Source organism: Clinocottus analis, unplaced genomic scaffold (genome assembly GCF_023055335.1).
Source record: "Clinocottus analis isolate CAN_PGR_092001 unplaced genomic scaffold, fCliAna1.0.p SCAF_20, whole genome shotgun sequence".
NCBI classification, from domain to species: Eukaryota; Metazoa; Chordata; class Actinopteri; order Perciformes; family Cottidae; genus Clinocottus; species Clinocottus analis.
The window spans coordinates 2915174-2940461 of NW_027175932.1; the positions used below are offsets into that span (position 1 = coordinate 2915174).

General features: G+C 44.6%; 1 protein-coding gene across 5 annotated transcripts in view; it reads right to left on the bottom strand.

Moving 5' to 3' along the window:
• The window catches only part of anks1b (ankyrin repeat and sterile alpha motif domain containing 1B), a 145832-nt gene that overhangs the window by 92111 nt on the left and 28433 nt on the right, over positions 1-25288 (bottom strand). For all 5 annotated transcript variants that reach the window (XM_068586467.1, XM_068586464.1, XM_068586463.1 and 2 more), the window contains exons 2-4: positions 15137-15217; positions 12334-12490; positions 1485-1637 (exon numbers count right to left, since the gene is read on the bottom strand). In XM_068586467.1, coding sequence (XP_068442568.1) covers positions 1485-1637; positions 12334-12490; positions 15137-15217 — 391 coding nt within the window. The remainder of the gene's footprint in view (positions 1-1484; positions 1638-12333; positions 12491-15136; positions 15218-25288) is intronic.

Here is a 25288-nt window from a genome sequence, read left to right on the forward strand (position 1 = left end):
GGCCAGAAACTGGGCCACGAGTCGCCTTTTTTTGGAGAATCAAAGGGAATAAATGTTAAGTTATAACTTCTGAGGAGGCGCCATTGTCACCGTGACGGAAGCCTCTTCCCCCGGCAAATAATGCAGATTTTTAGCTTTTGCATAATCAAAAATGTGAGATGACAAGTGCACGTAAGCATGAAGCTAATGCTAAATTAGCTTCACGTGAACTACAGTTGTCACCTTCTTCTGTGTGAAATTAAAAAAAAAGGCTGAGTTTAGATAATTAATCTGCTTCCTTTAATCATTTTTAAATGGCTCCACAGTCAGATGAGGACGGTGCTAAGATTGTTTCCCACCGACGCTGAAGATGAACACACAGTTTAATGTGAAACCTTGAATTAAAACGACCTGTCAATCATCCTGAGCGGAGCAGGAGGCCGCGAGTTGAGGAGGTGGAGCGCGCTGTTTGATCGTGGACGGCCACCGCGCAGTTTTCTCGAAACCGCCCTCCTTTAACATGTCTGAATATGTGTGTGTGTGTATGTGTGTACACTAAACTTTTGCCCTGTGTGAGTTACATCTCCATGCAGCAGCAGCAGCAGCAGCAGCAGCTTCTTCCACCACAGGGATTTCCCTTCATTACGATGCAGAGCGGGGCGAGCGAGAGAGAAACGCCGCTGCCTTTATAAATTATTCATTCACACTCGAAGACAAACCTGTGTGGCTTGACTGCAATTACCCGCTGCCTTAGCAGAGAGGGGGTGTGATTGCGTTCGGGCCTCTGCAGGCACTTGTGGCACACGCGTCTTCACCGTGAAGAAGAGCGTCCACCTGGTCGTATTTGAGGACGCCGCCGCCGCCCTGGAGGAGGCAGCTGCTGCCAGCGAGGCGGCGTAACGCACGCAGGAGGTTCGCATTCGCCTTCCAAGAGACGCAGATCCGATCCCTCACCGGCCTCACGCCCCGTTAACACCGCCGGTTTGCGCCACCTCGAACATTTAATGTGAATTTCGCTGCAGCGGCAATTCAATTTGCACTGCAAATTAAATGTTATTCCAGGTAAGGAACCAAAAAAAGCTGAAATAAATCTGGATTTCACTCCTCTAGTAGAGCTTCTCCCCTTCTGGACACAGCAAAAGGTCGAGTCCAGCAGGATCCTCATGTGCCAGCTGAGGAGGAGACTCCCAGGGAACAACTGGAGGAATAACTTAAACGGGGACTTGATGGTTAAATGTCATGTTGTCACCTCATGGACGTTGTATTTTACTTGAATAGCCTATAATGCATGCTGAATAAATGATTATTTACTTGAAATTCATGTCGAATAGGAACAAATGTGCACTATTATCTACTTAAAACAGCATGTATCTGGTCTCCTGTCTAATTTACAGCGTCGGTCTTTTATATTCCCGCAATGTCCACACTATTAAAAGTGTTACAGGAACAGCCTCTGCAGCACAATATGTATATATTTACATGTTTCTTCATGCATTCTCACTGACCTGCAGCCGTCCATACAGCGCTGCCAGGTCCAGCGGCGTCTCCTGCTGGCTGTTTCTCATGGTGGGGTCGGTCAGCTCCTGCAGCAGCACCGACACCACCTCCGAGTGTCCGTACTGCGCCGCGCAGTGCAGCGCCGTTTCCCTCTCGTGGTTCTGCGGGAGATTGAAAGGAAAGAAAGGTCGACGATGGGAGGGGAAGGGAAGGGGGCAGGAGAGAGAAGTGGAAGCGGGAGTGGATGCAGATTGAGAGTAAGAGAGTGGAAAATGTAACAGAAGAAGGATGGAGGGAGTGGTCAAAGGTCAAGAAGAAAGGGAGGGGGGAAGACAAGGAGATTTATCGCGTGGAAAATAAGAAGGTGGTGAGTTAGAAGTGAAAATGAAGATGGAGATAGAGAAAGGAAGAGAGGGAGGAAGAGGAAAAAGCATTTTTATTCATCAATCGGATCACTGATGAGATGAAATTCAAGACGTACATGTACGCGACTCCACGTCTCGGTCGGCACAACTTCCAGAAGCGCGTCGGGTTTGTGAGCGCCGCCGGGGGAAATCTACACCTTCCTGTCCGCGAAACAGAAGAGATGCTCCACAGCAAAGTGCTTTGCTCAAACCCCTCTGGGCCTTTTTCACCCCGACAGCTGAGCCGTCAGCCTCCATTCAACCGACCGACCGACGTCTTGAGAAGGAACTGGACGTGAACCAAGAGCCTCATGGAAAATCATCACAAGATACGCTTTGTTACAGGATTCCTTTAACGTCGTTTCTCACAAGTTACCGTTAATTTGTTCAAATTCAGGTTAAACCTGTACGTAGATGTAAAGATAGTGTTAAAAAAAACTTTTATTTGTTGCTATTTTGTCATTCATTGTCGGTTTAAAACACCCGCCTCCATTAATACACTCACATTTCTTAAACACTGCTTATAAAATGTTAAATAGGGGGACGAGGACAAGAAGTCTGACCGTAAATTCATAATCATTCGATGGAAAACAGAGCTCTTTAACTCTCTCAAACTCAAACGCATTCATCAAAGTCAGACCTCTGGAATGAGATGCGAGACGTCGTTTTAAAGTTTATTTTCGACCTGGGAGGCTCGCTCGCGTTTAGAGGATATTTCGCTGTTTTTCGGGGCCTCCAGAGGGCCGAGGACATTGTCGGTGGTCCCCGGGGTCCTGCAGCTCTGGGTGGAAACAGCCCAGTGATGACCGGAGAGCAAAAGAAATGGGGGAGAGGAACACCGAGAAAAGGAGGAAGAGACAAGATGGATCGCCATTTCAGGAGACGAGGACAAAGAGAGCAATCTGTGTATGTTGAGACAGAATATACTGGAAAAAGATAATCTGGCTCCCATATACTGATTTATACACGTGACTTCTGAGGATATTATCAAAGGGGATGAAGCAAAGTAACAGCATGGCGTGTGTGTGTGTGTGTGTGTGTGTGTGTGTGTGTGTGTCTTTGCTGGTGTTTGTCCAAGAGCAAAACCTACATTTTAAGTAAGCTGCTGAAATTGAACACTGGAGTGGAAAAAGGAGGGAGGAAGGAGGGAGGGAGGACAAAAGCAAGAGGAGACAGGAGGAGAGGAGGCGGGAAAGAAACAGAGAGAAAGTAGGAATCCTTCCCACAAGATCTAACGTCAACAGACCTAAGACATGAAGCTCTACTAGCCAGTTTTACTCCAGCCGGACAATGTTGAAGACTTTACATACAACATAAATATATAACTTTATCCTTCAAAATCAATCTCCAGAAGAGCTACGGAACAAATAAGACACAAAAGACATACTTAGATGACATTTAGCTATACATGTGGACATTATTACAACATTTTCTCTTTCTTAAAAGGCCCATGTAAAGGCTGAAATCTAGCATTAGCATAACCTTAAACACTGTAATTTTACTTCACAAGTTTAAGGATCTGTTTTTATAGCCGTTTGAATATTGGAAATTGTGAAATGATTATCATGATGTCATTGAAGCTGACTTTGAAGTCACTTTTCTCCAAAACCGTACAGTAAAATCTTACGGCCATGTACATGTGCATAGCAGAGGTCAGTCTGAACAAGACTGTGTTGTAATTGTACTTTACACAAAAAGGATCTGGTTTTAAAGCTGTTTAAATATTGGGGAAATTACATTTGAATGCTTTTTGTGCTATACAAATAAACGTGCCTCGCCTTGCCTTATGGCGAGCTAACTTGTGCAATAACAGAAATAATACTAATGAACGTCGTCGACAAAGCTAGTGAACATATTTCTTCCATCTTTATGAAAAAGAAAACTGGAAAAAAAATGTCTACATCATTCGCTGCAGAACAAAATAAGGCCGCTCCCAACAAGAGCAGGAAAAAGTGAACATGAACACAATGTCAGGCTGACTGTGTGTCATGAAATATAGAAATAAAGGTGATGATTAAGTTGCTCTTTGAAGACGAGCTCACCTTTTCATGTGATGGACAGATGATACTATTCTGTTTCATGCTTCAAAAAACACAGACATGCCACATTTGTAAAAAAAATAAATAATAAAAAAGCCCTCTCGAGCTTCCATGATAAATCAGCACGAACACACGCCGCTGCTCAGATCTCATCTCACGCCTTTTTCCTCTCGCTCCTTCTCCCCGGAGCCCCGCCCCCTTCCATCTCCCAGCTCTCCCAGCTTTCATGCACCCCTCTGAGCAGCGAGCGAGCGAGATGAAGAGATACTGCCCGTGTGAATAACGGAGGGTATGAGCCCCCTGTATGAACACACACACACACACACGCACACGCACACGCTAGCCTGCAGAAAACACCAACAAATGGGCTTCGCGGCGTTCCCTCCTCCTCGGCCAATCAGATTCCTCCATCCCCCCTCCCGGGATGGCACACCCCCTTCAGCGATGGCACAGTGGAAGCTTCCAGAGCGGAGTCTGATTGCAGGTCCACCGTACTGAAAGCACAATGATCACACACTCCTGCACACTGTAATTGACATTCTTCACAGTTTGCTGGTGTAATTGTTGGTTTGCATGATGTTTAATAAACTCCATTTGCTCCGTTCCCGTGTGGATATTTTCATCTGGAGTGACTGATCTTCACCAAGGGATCGTTTAAGTTTCATCTTATCTAATCTGCAGTATGTCTTCATCACGATGAGCCCAAAATGATCACCACATATGCAGCGCATCAGCCTTTATCTGCCAGCGGCCGTAGAATATAATGACTCTATTAAAAAGGTTAAATGCTGGAGCACCCGGAAAAACACGTTCAAGATCCTAAAAGGTTTGTTTTTTTTACCGATATAGATATATTTCCAAGCAATGATACCCAAAGTATACATGAAAACAATAATTTAGGGGCAGTGATTAAACCTTCAACCCAAAATATAAAAAGTTTAATTGACGTTTGGGAAGATTAAGAATGTGCATCAAGTGTGGTTATCGCGGAAAATACAATTTGATGACTTATCGTAGTCTAGAAACCTTTTTATTTTAGCTTTTTGACTCCTTAAAATGAAGCAAAGTCTATTTTTAAACACAGGTTGCATATGTCCTCCCTCTCTGCGCTTTCACATTAACTTTCAAATGCGCCGGTTTTAAATGTTGTTTTTTTACCAGAGATGTAATTCAGCATGCACAATAAAAAAGACTCAGGCCAAAAGGACGGGTGACTGATGGAGTACGAGGGGCCGGCGCGAGTGGAAAGTGGGCTCTCAGCCAAAAGCTCAACTTGACCTTTGACCCCGGCGCGTCGTCCTCAACATGTGGGTTTCTGGCTCTGACAGGAGACGGAAGTGATGAAGGAATAATTTCACTATTTCACTCTCAAGAATGAAGGAGGAAAAGTTTGTTTATCGTCCTGGTGTCTTACTCTGCTGCTCGCTAAAGGTTAACCACGAGCTCCTGCGTGTCCAGAGTGTCCAGAGAGATTGATGTGTTTAAATAATTTATGGTGTGAGGAAGTAAAAATGCAACGATAACAGAAAAAACCTTTTTTTTTCCTGTTAATGAAGCAGAAAACACTGAGATCAGCTTGTGTTGGGTGGGAACTAGTAAATGCATTAAAAAAGGATTTTAGGAGGATTAGCAGTTTTTATTCTGCTGGTTGTTCATCATGACGGAAACAGCATTGATTTCTTTAGAAAGATCGCTTCACCAACGACATTTAAACCCTCGACAATCGACATTTCAACACTGACCATTCCCTGACAGCTGATGAAACTCACGCGATCCAATCAAAAGCTCCAGAGCGAGCCAACGAGAGAGACTGCTGAGATTGTTTCCTCCACATCTGGTTATTCCCGCTGGATTACAGGGGATGATAGGGACGACACTTCTTAGATTTAACACACAAAAAGCTCAACACCGACATGAAGCCACTGCAGACATTGTCGGTGATGACTCTCTGCAGCGACAAAGAGATGGACAGAGTGACAGGACGAGGGAGATGGAGCGAGGAAGAGGAGAGAGAGAAAATCCCAGCCAGCCATATATTTCCATTACGCTCGCTGTGACAGCTTTTCCGATATCATCTCGCACTCGGTGTATTGTTGCTGATTGAGCCCTGAGCAACAGCCGTCCACTAATGACGCATCAGCACATTATTGACGCCCCCCCTACAAATGGATGTCAGCGCATACACATATGTACACGTCTACACATACATGACGCTGATTCACAGCGAATGGTCATAAATGTCAGGAAAAAGTATCCGCGTGGGTTTTATTCGCGTTTCAGGAAGGAATTTGTGAGCAATTTGAGGTGATAAATCTGTACTCTCCGTGTAGCTTAGCCCTCTGCGTTCTCCTGAAGGGCGCACACACACACACAATGTACTCGAACACACACACACACACACAATGTCCTCACGCGCTCGTGAACACGATCGGCGGCGGCTCAGTTCGTCCACGTGGGACCGAACGAGCGTCCATGCAAATAAGCGGCGCTTATCTGACGGGCCGGGGCTGAAATGAAACCAGAGCGAACGGAGCGCAGAGGTATTTGTTTGCACACACACACACACACACACACACACACACACACACACTGTGTTAATGCCGATGGACCGATATGCAGGATGAGCTTCGGCTGCTTTACAGCGTCTCATAATCCCGGCAGCTCAGCGCCGCCCGGGGACAGCTGGGTAAACAAATAGAGGCAGAGAGACGCCAGACGCACAAGGTGAAACGCTCTTATTCGCTCTTGTTGCCGTTCCTCCGGGTCCATGTGCACGTTTTACATCTGCCGTTTAGCTTTTATTCAGCTTGACTGAACGTTAAGGAGTCAATACATGTGTTTCCTCTCGTTCTTATTTGGTCAAACTTACAATAAGCAAAAGACATTGTGAAGAGATGTGATGGCGCGGCGCCGATTACTCATGACATCTAGCGAGAATCAAAGCTAACGTTAGCATGCTCGGCTTCCTCTTTCTGAGTGGATGCTAGCTAGACTAGCTTGGGGATGGAGGGCGAGGGGGGTAAAAATCTGTTTTTAAAGACATGTAATGTTTTGTATTGTTCCTCCCGGTAAATTTGAGATGTATTATACATAAAGGACGAAGAAGAAGAAGAAGAAGAAGAAGAAGAAGAAGAAGAAGAAGAAGAAGAAGAAGAAGCTCCGAGGTTTTAAACTCTGAACCGTAGTTTAACTTTAATTAGCCGACAGAGTGCAGGGCAACCATGTGACAACATCTCATTGCTCATAAGAAAACATCCGTTGGCCTCGTGTGACTATGAATGAATGTGTGTGTGTGTGTGACTATGTGTGTGTGTGTGTGTGTATGTGTGTTTTGGCAAGCGGCGGGCATGCCGGTTGGCGATATTTGAGCAAGAACTTTCCCAGGGCGGTTTCTCGTCGTGCCATGTGTTCTCAGCGTTGAGGAAGCACAAGGTTTCATTTTCACGTGCGGTAGCAACATGTGTGCACGACACTACCGCATTACACACACACACACACACACACACAGAGAAAGACATTGGTGGAAACACACAGCAGGCGAGCAACCTCGTGACCTTTTACCTTTGTCTTAGTTCCCACAGCCTCTGGACTCCCAGAAGGCTTTGCTGCACCTGGAGAGAAGCCTGCAGTGTGTCCACGCATGCACACGCGCCGCATGCGTGGACACAGATGGCGCGACATGCAACGCTCCTTTTAATCTCTCTTATTATCGGCCTTTGATTGCTGTTGATCTCCTTCCTCCTCCTCCTCCTCCTCCTCCTCTTCCTCTTCCTCCGGGAGAACAAAAGGGAGGGAGGGAAACAGAGGAGGACAAGAAGGAGAGAGGAAGGACTCGCACTTCTGTTTATGGGAAAGAAAACATTCCTGGGGTCTGTCTGCAGCACGGGGGGACATACTTGACCTCGCCCGTCACACACACACACACACACACACACACACACACACACACACACACACACACACACACACACACACAACCCTTTAGATTGACGAGTCCAGAGGCCCCATGAACATATGGGGTCAGATCAGTTTCACACATAAAGATTCACAAATTAATTACATACAATTTGTATCTTTACGTGCATTTGTGAATCTTTATGAGTATTTCTGAATCTTTCTGTGTATTTGTGAATCTTTCCGTGTGCATTTGCCATTCTTGAGACTGATCTGACTCCATATGCAAAGGAAGCCCAGAGGTTGTTTGGCTGGTTCACACACACAAGCAAAAATAATCGTGATAGTCCAGCTGTGCTGTGGGCAATCGCCTCGGGCTAAAATGTGTCTTCATTAGTCGGCCGGCATACGTGTTGTTATTTTAAGTGCCGCTGGTTTCAAATCCTGGAGCCGGGGAGCCCCGGAGCAAAGGGGGCTCGGCCGGCTGCGTCTCACACGCAAATTAAATCGAAAAACCTGCTTGAGGTCTTTTTTATCCTGCCGCAGAGTTATGCGTCATGTTGTTGCAGAAAAATGAGACGGCAAGCTGTCAAACAGGAAGGTTATTCAGAGGAGGAGACACATTCATCGCAGCTATAAAGTGCGTTTAGGTTTTGCCGCTTTTTCAGCGGCCGATTCTCAAACGTCGGAGCCTCCTTGAACGCACCGCGAAGGACAGATTCTTCCAAATGGTTCTCGTAAAGATGTGGCCGGGTGGCGTGTGAAGGACACGTCTGTCAGATGTCACAGGTGGAAGTGTTGACCGCCCGCTTCACAGGATGCCGTGTGCCGCTCCGAGGCCTCGCCGTCATTTCTCAGACTGTGATTCATGAAGGCCAAGAGGGACGAATTGAGGAAATCTGAGCGCACAAAAAGGTAATTGAAATGTCATCGCTCTCTTTAGTACACACCTCTTGACTTGGCCTGGAGGTACTCATAATGCCTTTTATCAAGCTGCCCCCGAGCAGCTTACTCACTCCATTTACTTCTCCAGACAGACACTCGGCTTACTTTTTCTTTTTTTTTAAATGTGGAATGAGTGAAAACACGCTCAGTCACATCTCGCTCATCGTTTTCAGCTCAATACAGGAAACGGTGGGACTCCAGGATCCTGCACTACTGAGGTTAATAGTTTGAGTTTAAAACAAATAAAACTACTTATTGCACCTGGTATCTAAGTGGGCCGTCAGTTCACGAGAGCACAACCAACAACGCCTCGGTCTTCTAAACATGCGCTCGGCTCGGCGAGCGTAGTGCAAACCTCAAGTAGACGAGCGATCTCTCGCCATCGATCACTGTCGCTCTCGCACACAAACACACACAGTTTGTTATAATCATCTTCCACAGTCTGCTGCGCTACAGCTCTGGTGACCGAAGAGTTGTGTTTTCCCTTCTCCAGGATCGTCTCTATCTTTCTCGGACACGGTACTTCTTCGCACATCGTGTATGACAGGTACCTTTTCCATATCTCGTGTACTTCCTGCCTCTAGTATGTGATAGGTACTTCTTCCATATCTGGTATACGATAGGTACTTCTTCCATATCTGGTATACGATAGGTACTTCTTCCATATCTGGTATACGATAGGTACTTCTTCCATCTTGTAAGTACTTCAGTGGTCTTCAGTATTATTTATACTATTTTCACTATTATTTTCAATGTGATCTTTGAACTATTATGCTATTGATTCGTCATCACATTCTACTGTCAAATCATTTTTACACACACACACACACACACATTACACAATGGGAACTACTGGGACCAATTAGGCAGTAAACAGTGAGCTGGATCTGGTTTACTGCCAACTAGTAACGTCCACTAGCCTCGATTAATCTGCTATTGGCTGCATTGTTCAGCTGGTCTAAGTTCACACTCTCCCTCTTCTCCTTCCATCAATTTCCTCCATTTTCATCCCTCTTTCTTAAGACCTTTTCGGACTCATTACTGCTCCGTCCTGCATCCTTTTCCACAGTCTCGTGTCGCTATTTGTCACTCGACGTACGAAAGGTGAGCGGAAAATGCTGTGTTTATCTCAGCCGTGTAGGAAAGAGAGTCCATCATTAAGACTCGTATCAGTGTGCCTCTCTGGAGAGACACACACATGCACTCGACCTCTGACACGAGCATTGGTGTGCGTGGGCAGAGTGATATCGTAGCCTCGGTGATGGGTGTGTGAGCGTATATATCAACGTGACTAATGCATGCAGGCCTTGCCTTCCACAGCAGGCGAGACAGACAGCGGGGAAATATGGAGCTGGGGCGTCGTAAACACTCTCACGCCACATAAATCTTCCCTTCGGATTCACGCCTGCAAGCCGAGAACGACTGTATCGCACGTTGGGCACAAAATGAATAAAATAAACACTGTGCCTTTAAGAATGTGAAAGCGCGGCCGCGCTAAAGTCTTTGTGAAAGACGGCGTTAAAGACGACGTGAAAGACGGCGTGAAAAAAGTGAAAGACGGCGTGAAAGACGGCAGAAACTTTCACAAAAACCAAGGCACAAAATGAGACGTACGAGAGGGAGAGAGAGAGAGGGAGAGAGAGAGAGAGAGAGAGAGAGAGAGAGAGACAAGGAGAGCTGATCAGGGTAATTAGATGATTTAACTAGTGAGGTGTCACATGATAATGTAGGAAGCTTCCTTGGGATATGAGCCAACTTTCAGCCGAGCCAGTGGGATTATGTCAGATGTGAATATCCAAGCGCCATGAGAAATAGTATTATTATTCTATATCTATGTCTGTATTTACTACCAAGGCAAGCTTGATTTGTGAATGCAGTGTTTACACAATAAGTACGTGAATAGACATAGACACCTACATGTAATTCAAGCTCAAGTATTATTTGTGCCAGAGGGACAATTGGTTCTGCCGAAGGAGCAATAAATAAATAAATAAAAGCAAGACGTTACAATATTCTCATTCATGTCTGTGGTTTTTGTCTGAGGCGGGAACCGGAGGGCAGGAGGTTAAATCCATACGCTCAAAGGGTCAAATATGATGGATTACGTCTCCTTTTTTTTCCGCCCGGGGCCGACAGTTTCGCCGCCGACTTCCGTTCCCCTCGTTAATGACTTTTTCTGATTCGAGGTTGACGGATGCATTCTGGAAAATACATGAAAAAGTGTAGACCGACTCAATAAAACATTTATGGAACGATGTCATCGTGGAGGGGATCTGTCGACCTGTGCAACGTGGGCGGAGCTTTCCTCAGACTGGCTCTTCTCACTCAGCACATGTGCATGTTTATTGAGTCCAATACTCAATGAACTCAAAACTGTGCTGCTTCGCAGTCACTACTTGCATCTCTGCATACGTCATGTAAAACACAGGTTTTATGAGCACATACACCAACTAATCGAGACACAACAGCACGAGTTGTGTCAGTGCGTCGTCATGTAGACTGTGCACAAAGTCAGCGTCTATGTTTAGCACCCTCTCAGTCAGCATCTTGTGTGTCAGCTCTACAAATTATTGACGGGGTAAAGATGAAAAAAAGAGAAAATTACCCGTGTTCGCTTGCTGACAACCCTGTTTATTTCAGGGGCAAGGGACGTCGTCCATCACGGCAAACAATTAGGCCCTAACAACTCTGGGAGGGAAACGATTTGGCTAATGGTGACGGAGGAAAATGTGCTTATTATGCAGAGTAAATAACGCTCCAATAACCCCGGGGGTTCGTTAACGCACCGGCAACAGGAAGTAGGAATATTTTTAGAAAAAATACATCGAAGCCGTCGACACTTCTCGTGTGCCTCGTGCTGCAAGCGGAGATGGACAGAAAAAGTGATGGAGGGAGGAGAAGGAGGAGAAGGAGGAGAAGGAGGAGAAGGAGGCCTCTTCTGCTGATGAGGGATGACAGCCGTGGCAGGTTGAACGCTCCCAGAGCTGAAAGGCTCACCCGGCTGTCGGAGAGAGATCCCTGGGATCCGTAAAGAACTGGCTCTGTTGGACCGGCGCCAAGAGGAGACGACCGGTTTCAGAAATGCAACGCCAGGACTTTAATTTGGCTGAGAGGACCTTTCTTGTTGTACAGCACGCTGGGAAAAGGCTTTTTTTTCAGGCACAATTGACCATTGAAGTGTTAAGCGGCTACAACATGGAGACCGGTCAGATTTATGGATATTTTTCCATCATTAGCCACAACGTCTCTGCAGAAATCCGTTTTAATGACGCTCTTATGAGTCTTGTAAGGCTCTGTTCCCAGAACAATGTCAAAGGGCCCGAGACAGACCATAATGAAGGGATAACAGCAACCGTCAATTAACAAGCAGCTGCAATAAAAAAGAGCAGCAATCTAGCTTCAACCAAAAAAGCCGCAGGACTCAATTGTTTAAGCTTCAAAGAGTCATTTAACACACATGTAAAGGCTCAAATGGCTTCGTGTCGGACTGAAGGAAGACTTCATGTACGTTTCTGTCGCTGAAGATGAAGGCTTTTCAAGAGGATGATGATGATTGGTGGGTTTGCGGCGGCTACCTGCTGGTTGACCCGGCCGTGCGAGGGTCTGTGGTGGATGAGGATGCGGACGATGTCCACGTCGCCCCGCCAGGCGGCGAGGTGCAGCGGGAAGCAACCCTTGCTGTCGGCAACGTTGGTGGACGCCTCGAACTGCAGCAGCTTCAGCACCACTTCCCTGAGAGAGAGAGAGATATAGATATATATTATATATATACACGGTTCAATATATCAAGAGATCAAAAGATGGAGAGAGAGGAGGCAGAAGCTGGGCGGTAAAACCTGAAGATCATGAAATATTGTCACCAAATCAAACATTACAATGTCACCCCATGAATACTTTATTTTTATCTTCCTGTATACAATATTACAAACATCCAAGTAATACATGCTAAAGATGGTTTTGAGCTAATATTCTGCATCCTCTGTGATATTTTCACTGTTTGAATAAATCAGTTGGTGCTATTTTCAACAGAATTGTATATTTTTTGCTCTCTGTGCTGCAGGCGGGACGGTCTTTATCTTTAAAATCACATTTGCTCGTGCAAAAAAATGATCTGAAAACACCGGATATGTTTCTGCACCGCGAGTTATGAAGTTATTATCTCTAATCTCTGCATTAAGACTTTTGTGGAGGAAGTTTTGCACAGTTTACCCCAACCCCCCCACACACAACTTAACCACTAAGACATTCAAGAGGAACAGACACACGGGTGTTACATCTGGTGTGAAACACAAACTGACTGAATAAACTGCAATAACTCTGCGTCTCACGGCTGCAAAACACAACTTATTGCCTCATTTGTGTACAACAACATCCACGAGTGACGCTTGACTCGTCCACGCTGGTGTTTCCTGCTTCTCCAGCTGGTCTGAAAGCACCATGTGACGTGGTCGGCAACAAGTTGGCACCCACGTGAAGCGCCTCGGCTCCACCGGGCCGAGGTCACGGGGGGATTTGCGGCGTGCGGCCCGGTGCCGGGCACGGTGATCCAACTCCGTTTCCCTCTAATGACGCGACCCCCACCACACACGTCTCGGTGGGTTTGTTTGTGCTGGAGGTCCACTCAGGTTTTAATGTCAGCGATACTGTTTGCTGAGGAGTCTTCAGCTGAAGTCGTCTCCGCCCTCCGAGGAGGAAAAGGTGAAGCGCTTCATTTGCATTTTGAAATGTCAGGAGGGGGAGAAACAGAGGAGCGAGAAGGGCAGCGCACAGACGGCTAATAAACTGCTTTGTTAATTAATAATGTATCATATTTATTATATCACTCTCTCAGGTGTGAGTCGCAGGGGATTCAAGGTCAAATGTGAGGATATTCAGTGTTTCGCTGCGTTGATTACGCTTTAGGCTTTTCATGTGGTAGAAAAAATAAAGATTAAAACAATTGCAGCTCTGACTACAGCACAGCATGTTGCCAGGTTTCCTGTGTCTTTATCTTATTTACTCTTTCTACTTTCCCACCTAAACATTAAATCTTTCCTCTGAAGCTTATTTTTTGGCGCCCCAATTTTTTCCTCTAACCCGTTAAAAACTGTGGAACCAGTTTTGTCTCCTCTTTTCCTTTGTGTTTGAGTCGTCTATAAACCCCAAATTGATTCCAATACCTGTGTTTATTGTATGTATTTGTTCAGAAAAGTCTTGGGAACAGTAAAAAAAATCATGATATGTGCCAGATTCCACAAAAAAGCCTCCTGGAGCTTCAATGAGACACCTTTTTGGAAAGATTAGGACCTAAAGAATCAAAATCTGCAACAAAAATCACAATAAAACAAAGTCTTGGCCTGTAAGGAAGGAGTTTCAGTCAAAAAACTGTGTCTTTCGGTTTAAAAAAATGGAAAAACTACGTATTTTATGCCAAAAGATTGTCTGAATGGGGCATGCTGGGACTTAAAATTGCCGCGGGAGGATTTTTGCACGGTTTCCAAAAGGTTAAGGCTGCAGTTCCTCCATCCCTCCCTCCATCATTTCATCCCTCCTCTCCGATTGATCCGAATGAGGAAATCCACATAATTGCCCCCAAAACACGGCGCTAATCCTTCAGTTGCGCCGGGCTGGGATTGCCGAGCTAATCCACACACCGTGTAACAGATTCCTCAGCGGGCGCAGCAGGTGAAGAAGAGGAGGAAAGCTGCGCTGCCGTTTCTACACACAGTTCAACTCTGGCAGAGATATCGCGTCTACAAGTCTGTTTGTTTCACTATCCAGAGCACAGCTGCATCTGTGATAGCGTGAAAGCGCTTAGGCGCTATTAACTTAGCTTAGCTTAGCGCGTGTTAGCGGCTGCACAGTCAGTTTCAATTCACACAAAAAACATGCACAAAGGACTCACTAAAGATACACAAGAGACACACAAGATAGACAAAAAACACACAAGAGACACAGTAAGGACACAAGATACATAAGAGACACACTAAAGATACACAATAGACACACTAAAGATACACAACAGACACACAAGATAGACAAAAAAAAACACATAAGAGACACTGTAAAGACACAAGAGACACACAATAGACACACTAAAGATACACAAGAAACACACAAGAGGAACACTAAAGACACACGAGAGACACACAATAGACACACTAAAGATACACAAGAACAAGAGTCACACTAAAAATACACAAGAGTCACACTAAAGATACACAAGAGTCACACTAAAAATGCACAATAGACACACCAGAGATACACTAAAGACACACAATAGACACACTAAAGACACACAATAGACACACTATAGACACACAATAGACACACTAAAGACACACCAGAGACACACAACAGACACACTGTTTTAAGTGCTCGTGACAGACACAACCTTACCTGTGTCCGTTCAGTGCTGCGTGGTGTAAAGGTGTGTATCCTGTGCTGTCGGTGCAGTTGACATTCAGGCCCTTCCACATGCTGGAGAGAGAACAAACACACATCAGGATTACTCCTCAAATGGACACACACACACACACACAGACACACACACAGCCATGAAAAGGTTTTTCATCACGTTGAAGAAGATGAAGAAGTCAGTAACGCTCTCTCAAAGCGTGCTTTTAGAGTTAATTGTTTAAAGTACTGGGTTTCCTTTCTTTAGTTGTTTCTTCACACACAAAAAGAGTTTTATTTTAATGTATTTTGGTCCCTCGAGGCGAGAAGTATAATTTATAATTTGGGGGTGGAACCATTTCATTTCATCATATTGGCATTTAAAGAAAGTAAAAAAGCAAAAAGGCCCAGCATGCAAATAAAACCAAGAAACACAGAATATCTCACAAGGATACACGCACATATACACACACAATACACGCTATTACACAAATAGAGAACCGGGTTTTCCCGGGGCTATAATTATATGACCTCTCTTTTTCACATGAACTCCTGCGAGCGCGTCAGAGAAGCTAATTAGTTGAATTCCAGTCCGAGCAGCTTTGGGCTGGAGGCAGAATCCAGCGACTGCACCTTTAATTTAAAGATGCTTCTCATTTAAAGATGCACCGTCACACCGCATCCAACCCTAAAAACACATTAAATAGAACTGGAGATTATTGATTTTTGTTTTGCTGATTTGTTTAAAAAAAAAAGGTTCATTGCTTTTCCCAGTTTATTTCAGTTTAATGGGATTTCATCGTTCTCATGCCATTAATCACTAAAACTGTGAATCTACTCACAACCTTGAAATCTTGACCCCTTTTAATAGTTTTGGAGGAAAGGTATCCCGGGAAATTAGGATTTATTTTTACTGCGTGTTCCTTTTTCACGTCGTGGCCTCTGTGTGCTGGAAGAAATGACAGAATCCACTTTTAAAGTGATGACTTTAATTCACTTTGTTTGTCGGAGATTAACTACCCTTCTGCTTCCTGATTCTGTGGCTTGTGAGAGTGGAAACAGTCGCACATTGTGGAGGACGCAGCCAGTGCACACACACACACACACACACACACACACACACACACACACACACAACTAGATGGGAATTAAAAGGGGTTTTAAGGGCAAAGAGAACACAGTGCACGCCGATCAATAGAGCGGATCGGTAGCTGAGGATGTGAAAACATCGAATTTGCAGCATGCCATGCTTAAATAAATCATGACAGTCAAAAGAACCAAAACCTGGCGCTCTCAAACACAAACTGCTGCATTTTTACACACAAAAAATACAAAAAGCAACTGGAACAAACGCACAACTGAATTCTTTTTAAGAAACAGAAAAAAGAAACAAAAAAAAGTACATTGATAGACACACACGTAAAGCACACACACATGCAAAATACACACACACACAAACATACAACATGTATCACACACAGAGGTCAGAGGTCAGGAGGCCGCAGCCAAAGAGACACACCACAAGCTTGTATCTACATTGGATCAGCTGATTTCTACACTCTGGGAGTGAGAGTGTGTGTGTGTGTGTGTGTGTGTTTGATGTGTTCACATCGATCACGCCGCTCTGCAGACCCCTCTTAGCGCTGACCGAGAGGAGGACCCGGAGGACGGCTTGTTAAAAGAAAGAGCAGAATCCAAAATGGCGGCTGGAAGCCAAAACGTGACGAATGCTTCTTTTACCTCTCAAGCACACTTGGATGGATTTTATTTCCCCAGATCCACAAACATCCATCCAGCATAAAATAAAAAGTGGAAATCAATACATTTCTGTTGTCTTCAACTGCCACATGAAAAAACAAGGAGTGCGCTCGGCATCCGCGCTGCTACAGAGAAACTAAGGAAGACCGACAGCAAGAGCGCCACATAAATGGAAAGTTTATCTCAAATAAAACAACAAACAACCAATTAAAATCTGCTTGAAATGCATCTACTCTTACAAAAAAAAGGTATAAAAATCTCCTCAACTGTGGTCAATGAACTGTTCTAGCATGTCGTGCTAACAGTCCTTAGCTAACGCTAAACAACAACGACAGGTGAGGCGTTCAAAGACGTTTCAAACTACACCAACATACATTTCTACCTTAAAAACAAGCACTAACCTGCTTTTGCAACGTCAGTGTTATCAAAATATTCCATTCCCACTGTGTGTTTCTACCTCATTAATCACATTAAACTACTTGGATGGAAACACAGCTAACGGTCCCTGAACTCCCCGTGAGCTGTTTTCTACATCCGATAGCTGTCCACCGAACAAACCCGACCTTGAACACACACACACACACAACGATTCATTAATACAAACTTGCTGCACAATGAGTCTTTCATGTGAACAGCGCTCGGCGCTCCCACACACCCACAAATGCACCGTATGAACACACAAACAGAGCAGTCATACCCGAGACCAGCACAAACAAATATATGTGGAGGGAATGTGTAAACCTTGTTCGCGGTGTGTGTTGCGAGTGAGTGAGTGTGTGTGTGTGTGTGTCTCGGTGTGAGCCGAACAAGGTGTTGTGTTTTGCTTTCACTGTGTCCAAACACTTCATTTTATTTACTTCCAGGAGTCAAATAACAACCAGAGTAAGATTTTTTTACAACAGATAGAAACACTTAATTAATAATAAAAAATGAATCATTATTGTTTTCAACTCAAATCAAATGTTTATAATTACTTGTAGTAATTACTAGTACAACTAGTACATGTATTGAGACTGTGGCATTTAGAAAAACAAATACCTCATATTAGATAACAAGCGATTTGATAAATGTGGATCGCTTCCTAACAAGACTCTTTTTCTTATCGCAGTAATTCATTTCTGCTTCGCCGTGTTCCAGATTCTCAAACTGGGTTTCGGTGCCGTATCGCTGCTCCATTGTTTCCTGCACTTTCAGTCTCAGAGTAAAACACTATAGCGGAGTTTAAATAGAATTAGAGGGCGAGTTGAGATTAGATAACGGAGGTGGAGGTGCTGCTGCAGGAATGCAGACGCTTAATGGATTATATGTAGACGACGTCCCGCCCAATTAACCTCAAGCGCCCTCTGTGCATGTACAACGGCTGCGGCATGCGGCCATTTACATCCCAGCGCAACGGTGATCGAGTGTTATCTTGCAGCAGAGAGTGTCTGGCTGCAGCGTCTGAGTCTGACTGCTACATAGCTAGCAGCGAGATAGCTATCAGTCAGACTCTAGCTAGCTAGCAGTCAGACACAGATGCTGCTAGCTAGTGTCTGACTGCTACCAAGCTAGCTATCAGTCAGACACTAGCTAGCTAGCAGTCAGACACAGACGCTGCTAGCTAGTGTCTGACTGCTACCAAGCTAGCTATCAGTCAGACACTAACTAGCTAGCAGTCAGACACAGATGCTGCTAGCTAGTGTCTGACTGCTACCAAGCTAGCTATCAGTCAGACTCTAGCTAGCTAGCAGTGAGACACAAATGCTGCTAGCTAGTGTCTGACTGCTACCAAACTAGCTAGCAGTCAGACAATAGCTAGCTAGCAGTCAGACACAGATGCTGCTAGCTAGTGTCTGACTGCTACCAAGCTAGCTAGCAGTCAGACAATAGCTAGCTAGCAGTCAGACACAGATGCTGCTAGCTAGTGTCTGACTGCTACCAAGCTAGCTAGCAGTCAGACAATAGCTAGCTAGCAGTCAGACACAGACGTTGCTAGCTAGCAGCTCTCCATCTCTGAATCTTCCTCTCCATCGCAGCAGACTTTTATTAACTGAAGCACTGAGAAGATAAAAGGGTCAAATGTCGTGAAAAAGGCCTCCCAGCATGCCGAGCGCCGCCGCCGCCCTCTGTTTGAACCCTTCTTCGGTTACAGCACGGCGACCTTTTCCTCTCCGCAGCACACCAAGGGCCGAAAAGCAACAAAAAAAAGTCTTTATGGAGGTAATAAGGAAGCGGATTAGCTTATTTTAAACCAGAATAAATGACGTTGTGTTTGCACAAAAGGTTATTCGTCCTTTGGTTTCTCCGTAACAACAAACAGGAAACACGCTGGACAGAAAAAGACAGAAGAACGGAGTTCTATGCATCCCATTCACACAAAAAAAAACATGGCCTCAAGCGATGTAAAAATGACTCCTGAACCCTTTGGAAATGTCATCTATTACGTGCGGTGTTGAAAGAGGAGCCGTAACGTACTTCCAGCCGTGAAAAAAAGAGACTTTTTTTCATTTTGAATGCAAACTTTGAGAATGAAAGCCGGTTCCCACCGCGGATGTTAAAGCCAGAGGTCACGCTACATCAAAGCAAAGCGGCGTCTTCAAAGAAAAAGGAGCGCAGGAATGGGGGGAAATCTTTGTAGTCCTGGAGGGAAACTTTAATATATTTCTTTATTTTAGGTCGACCGAATCCAACGGGCTGTTGAAATGAACGTCACCTCATAAAGTGAACATTATAAAGGTTGTTGATTTGGAAACGGACGCCTCAACAACACCACAAACTTCACAAGAAATCAAAAAGGGAACCGACGTGACGAGGTGTGCGTGCCCCACAGAGCAGATAACGCCAGACAGGAAGTGGACTCGCTTCATATCCTGTTTCGAGCGACAAGGGGAAGAGATACCTGCCGATAAAGACCTGACGCGATCTACCGGGGCCCTTTAAGTTCAAACCGTGACGCGGGGAGAGGCGGCCTCATCCCCCATGATGCTTTGGGGCGTGAATATTCTGCTCTACGCCACAGTGTCGTGAGCAGGTGAGCAGGTGAGCAGGTGTGGAGGAGGTTCGTGTAATTGTGTGTTTTGTGACATCGGCTCAACCACAGAGGGACAATTATAGTGCAAGGTGTGTGTGTGTGTGTGTGTGTGTGTGTGTGTAAACTCTCAAAAGGCCAATTACATTTCTGCAGAGAGACGTGAGCTCCCTCTCTCCCTCTCTCTCTCAGAACGACAGAAATCTAATTTTCACTTCACATTCCTGCGACACCGTGAAAGAAAAATCCCATTCGCACCTCCACAACTACACAACTCCACAACTACACAACTCCACAACTCCACGAAGGGCACTCCTGCTTTTCCAGAGCGAGGTGTTTCCCTCTCTGCTGTGTCACTCTTTGAATTACACTGCTGAGTACGGGGAGGAGGCACGAGGAGGAGAGGAGGCACGGACATCAAGTCTCTTGAGTGAGTGAACATTAAACTGCTGTTACTATATCTGAATATTGACAGAGGACACGCATATTCTATTATAGCATTATTTTTGAAATTTTGCTGTACAATACTTTCGAATCAGAGGCTTCCCGTCCGGCTTCACGGTCTGAGATGTCGCTCTCCTCATCAGCTTCTACCAAATCCCTAATTTGCTGAACTTAATCTTGTAAAATTGGCTGCTATGCTTCTTTTTTTTTCCTCAAAACCTCCTCGTGAGCAATTTAGTTCATTTGCAGGCGTTGTGGTATCCTCCCAGGACTGGACTGCATCCAACTTGCAAATTTCTTAAGCTTCCAGAAACACGTAAACAGCTATTAATCGAATAAACAGAAGCTCTCAGTAGTGGAGGAGGCCCTGAGGAGAAAAACGAGGTTTATGAATGAATACGCAGCGAGGCCGACGGTCCATCCCCCGACACGCCGGACCACCGGCCCCATCACAGGAAGTCATTTATCTCGGAGGTCAAGCTGACCTCCGGTGCACAGCCGGACACGGAGGGTTGCTGTCAGGGCAGTGGGTCACACACACACACACACACACGCACACACACACACTCATTTACTCGTCAATAAATAAAACAAGACACGCGCGATCGATAGCCGCACAACCCTCCACCCGGAGTCTATTGATGAAGTTTGAACATCGATCATGTGGTCGTCCCGAGGGAGACACGCGAGGTCAGCGGCATCGCTTTTATCTTACTTTTTTTCATCCCATGCACGTTGTTCATGTCATGTGTGTCAACCTGTGACGGCGTGAACATGCAGGAAGGTGTATATGCTATGCATGTGGATGCAGATGGATGTGTAGATGCATATATATAAGTATTTCTCAGTGTAGATGTGCATGTAAAGGTTAGCATTTATTCTCGCTATAAGCTAAAATATTGATACTAGTACTATTGTTTTCATTATTTACTCTTTATTGTATTTTATTATGTTTATTTAAATGTCAAGGATTCTTCTATTGTGTCGAAAATGCAAAAGACAAGACGTACAAGTGGACTTGTTCTCTATCTCTACACACTGCAGTCTGAACATCACACAAACTCACACTTTGCTGAGGCTCACAACGCGACACAATAAAATACAATGTGATCATATTTGCCTTTCATTGAATAAATGTTCATGTCTTTGAGCTCTGCACATGGAGACCCTGACCTTTGACCTCCGTCATGAGCCGACAAGCCACTTGATCAGGATGAGGGGTCGCTCGGGGAAGGAAGGAAGGAAGCGAGATGAGGAGGAGAGGAAGCGAACAGAACAAGGGCGGGAGAGAAAATAAATCTAATGCGACAGAATTGGTGTCGAAGAATAGAAGAAACCGAAGGAAAAAAAAGGGAGAGACAGCTGGAGGAAGAGACAGCCAGATGAAAGCAGCATCTGAAGCCAGCTGAATGCACTGAAACAGCTTCATCAGAGCAGGCGGTCTCTCTCCTAAACAATCTGCCGGTTTGTCTCTCGGCCCAGCTCCTTAAATAGCGATGGAAAGCCTCCTCAGCGCCTCTGGACACACGATCCACATCGAACTGACAGCTTCTTCTCAGAAGCAGCGCAAAGGTTTCCCACGAGGACTTCCTTCCTTATAAGTTAGTTACCTTTCCTTAACTCTCCGGACATAAAACTGCAGAACAATCTCAGCTCTCTATGTGATGAGGCCCCGTTGTCATAAAGGGGAAAGTGTAAAGTGGTAATATGACCCTAAAGATGAACAATTGAATCAGGATTTTGGAAATTCTTCACATCTCTTGTGAAAACATAACTTTAATCAGGTGGTGAAATGGTTTTGGTGCTAGAAGTTGGTTTACAAAAGGTCTTAGGTTCACAAAAGCAGTGAAATATATGAATAAAATGGTAGATACATGTAAATAAATGTTTAATATCTACTCCATCGCGTCACGCAGCTCCAATGAAAACAAGTGGAGAGCATCAAAAGGTTTCTTTTCGGGTTCTGGTGCCGCAGATATTAGCTTATTGATATTCATCAGTAACAAATGCAGCACAGAAATACTCAAGCCATGTGTACGGTGGTTTAGAAACAATGAGGCCATTGTATCGTGGGAACAATGGAGAATTGAGGGGTTCATTTTAGGAAAAAAAAGAATATTAGATCTTTATCTGATTTTCTTTAAATCTCAAACACATCGGCGTCGTCCTCAAAAAACCGACACGTGTTTCTACGCGTGAGCCGCGGTGGCGACTTCTCCTCTTCAAAAGATCAAAGCGAGGCGAGCAGGTGAGGCAGAGAGAGAGACGGAGAGAGGGATGGAGAGAGAGACGGCAACCTTTCCTTAATCAAACCGAGAGAAGCGGAGGAGAAGAAACGGCCTCGCCTGCCGCTATTGATTTACACTGCGGCCTTTCCAATCAGTCACAATCTGGAGAGCTACAAACAATCTGGAAGTGTGTGTATGGACTGTGTCTGTGTGTGTGTGTGTGTGTCTGTCTGTGTGTGTGTGTGTGTCCAAAGGCAATTCTCCTCTCGGTAAGTAAGTGACAGAAAGCCTTAGATCTCCACTTAACAGCGAGCCACAAATCCATCTCGCCGAGCATCGATTAAGCCCGTCTTTATCTAAATGGCATAACTAATCCAGAGAGTGGACGGGAACACACACACACACACACACAGACACACACACACACACACTACTGTACAATGAGGAAAACTCCAGTGAGGTGCTGACACACACTTTTGACCTCTGTGACCTCTGGCTGTGCGCTTTGGGAGTGAATCGAGTGCGTCGCGACCTGAAACTCCCTTTTTTTTCACATTTCCCTGAGCAGTCTGAGGGATTTGAACCGGCGACCTCTTCAAGATCGAACCAGACTCTCGCGGCGCTGCCAAAAAGCTACAGAGGCCAGACGCCCGCATCTTTTAAACCGTGTCCATCGGCAAGAATTCAGCTCAATTCAATTCCTACTTGGCCAAAAGCGCGTCGGTATTTATCTTCACGAGCACAGAACGTGAAGTCAAGAACGAAATAAATCATCCGGCAACTCATCGGGTTAGTTAGAGCCGAGCCGAGTCCGTCTCCATCATCCGGTCTGCCACGAGGAAATTAGCCGTGCAGACGCGCTGGAGATCAAGATGAAGTGACATCAGAGAGTCTCTGTGACGCTGAACTGCAGAAACTAAAGCTGCAAACTCTAAACATTTATATGTTGCTGCTCAGCAGCCGACGAGCAAACATTATGAAGCATCTACCCTGCGTGTGTGTGTGTGTGTGTGTGTGTGTGTGTGTGTGTGTGTGTGTGTGTGTGTGTGTGTGTGTGTGTGTGTAGCATCAGGGCAGTAGCAGGGATCCATGGCTATATAAGGTCCGACAGAAAGTCCTCTCCACACTTCTTCCATCTCTCTCGCTCTCTCCCAATGTCAAATATATATGTATGTATATGTATGTATATATATATATATATATATATATATATATATATATATATATATATATATATATATATATATATATGTGTATATGTATGTATGTATGTATATATATATATAATATATACAATAAATGTAATATATAGATGTATATAAAAATATGCATGTATATTTATACATATAGATACACATTAAAATATTTTTAAAAAAACAATATATATATATATATTTTTAAATATATATTTAGTAAAATAGTCATTATAAATAAACTGCAACTTCTTGATTTACAAATTTGAAAAATGATTGTCAATTTATTTCCCAGCCTCCATGTTGCTGTCGTGGTTGTTGTTGTTGTTGTTGTTGTTGTTGTTGTTGTTGCTGTCGTGGTTGTTGTTGTTGTGGTGAACATATGCAAACACATTTTCATAAATCCACTACTTTTAATAGCGCACCAAGTCTCCGGTCCAGCTGCTCAGATATCACCGGGCACTGATCCCACTGTTTAGGAGTTTAGCAGAAAAACAACAACAACAACAACAACAACATGTGAAGTGTTGGGCCCAACTGCCAAGACGGTGCTTTTTTTAACTTCCCTGCCAAGAAACATGAAAAATAATCCCTGTGCTGATGGAAGGAGCTTAGAAGGCCATCACACAGGAACATTGCAACAACAATACACAATAAAGTGTTTGTAACAACTTACAACATCTTTTAAAAGGACACAAAATATCTTTTAATGTATATCTTTACAGTTATTTTTGTATCTTTAAAGACATAATGCAACATTTAATGCACATACATGAGTGGGATCCATCTTTGCCTCTACATGTTGTCCAGAAAGCGAATAAATGGCCCAAAATGTTGTACAATCCCTAACTGAACTACGCCTGTGAATACTTGGGGTTGTTTGTTTTCCTGACTAAAAAACACTTTAACAAGAAACAGCCCGGCGTGTTTCACCGCTGCGGTGGCGTTTCTGTGCTGCGTGTGAACGAGAACACACAAACAAAGCTATTGAATTCAAGTAATACATATTATTCTCTGCCTCTGGTGCCCAATAACGAGGTGAAATGAAACCAGGAAGGTCCCTGAAGGCGAATCGGAGGATCAATACCAGACGCAAAGGGCTTAATCTATACGTCAGTAGCACGTTGACGCCGTGTGTGAACTTAAATATCAGTTTAAAAGCAGAGAGAGTTCCTTTTAAAGGGATTATTGGACATCTAAGGCTTAATTTGATATGTATTGTCTAGATTAGGATGAGGAGATTGACTCCTTGCTCATATTTGGCGGTAAACTGCGCTCTGTATGAAGCTAAAGATGGTTAGCATTAAAAAAAAGAAGCTTTTTCCTCTAGTTTCCTGTTTAGCTTTATCCTAAAGTATCAAGCTAATATTTCTTTAACATGTGGCTTTGGCTAGCGCACAAACAATGCTTTGAAACCCCTCGAGTCGGAGGAATGAACACAAAACAGCTCCATGTTGTGCTTGTCTTCCGACACAATGACAGGAATTCATACTCTGCGAATACGATGAGTCATCGTTTCTGGTGA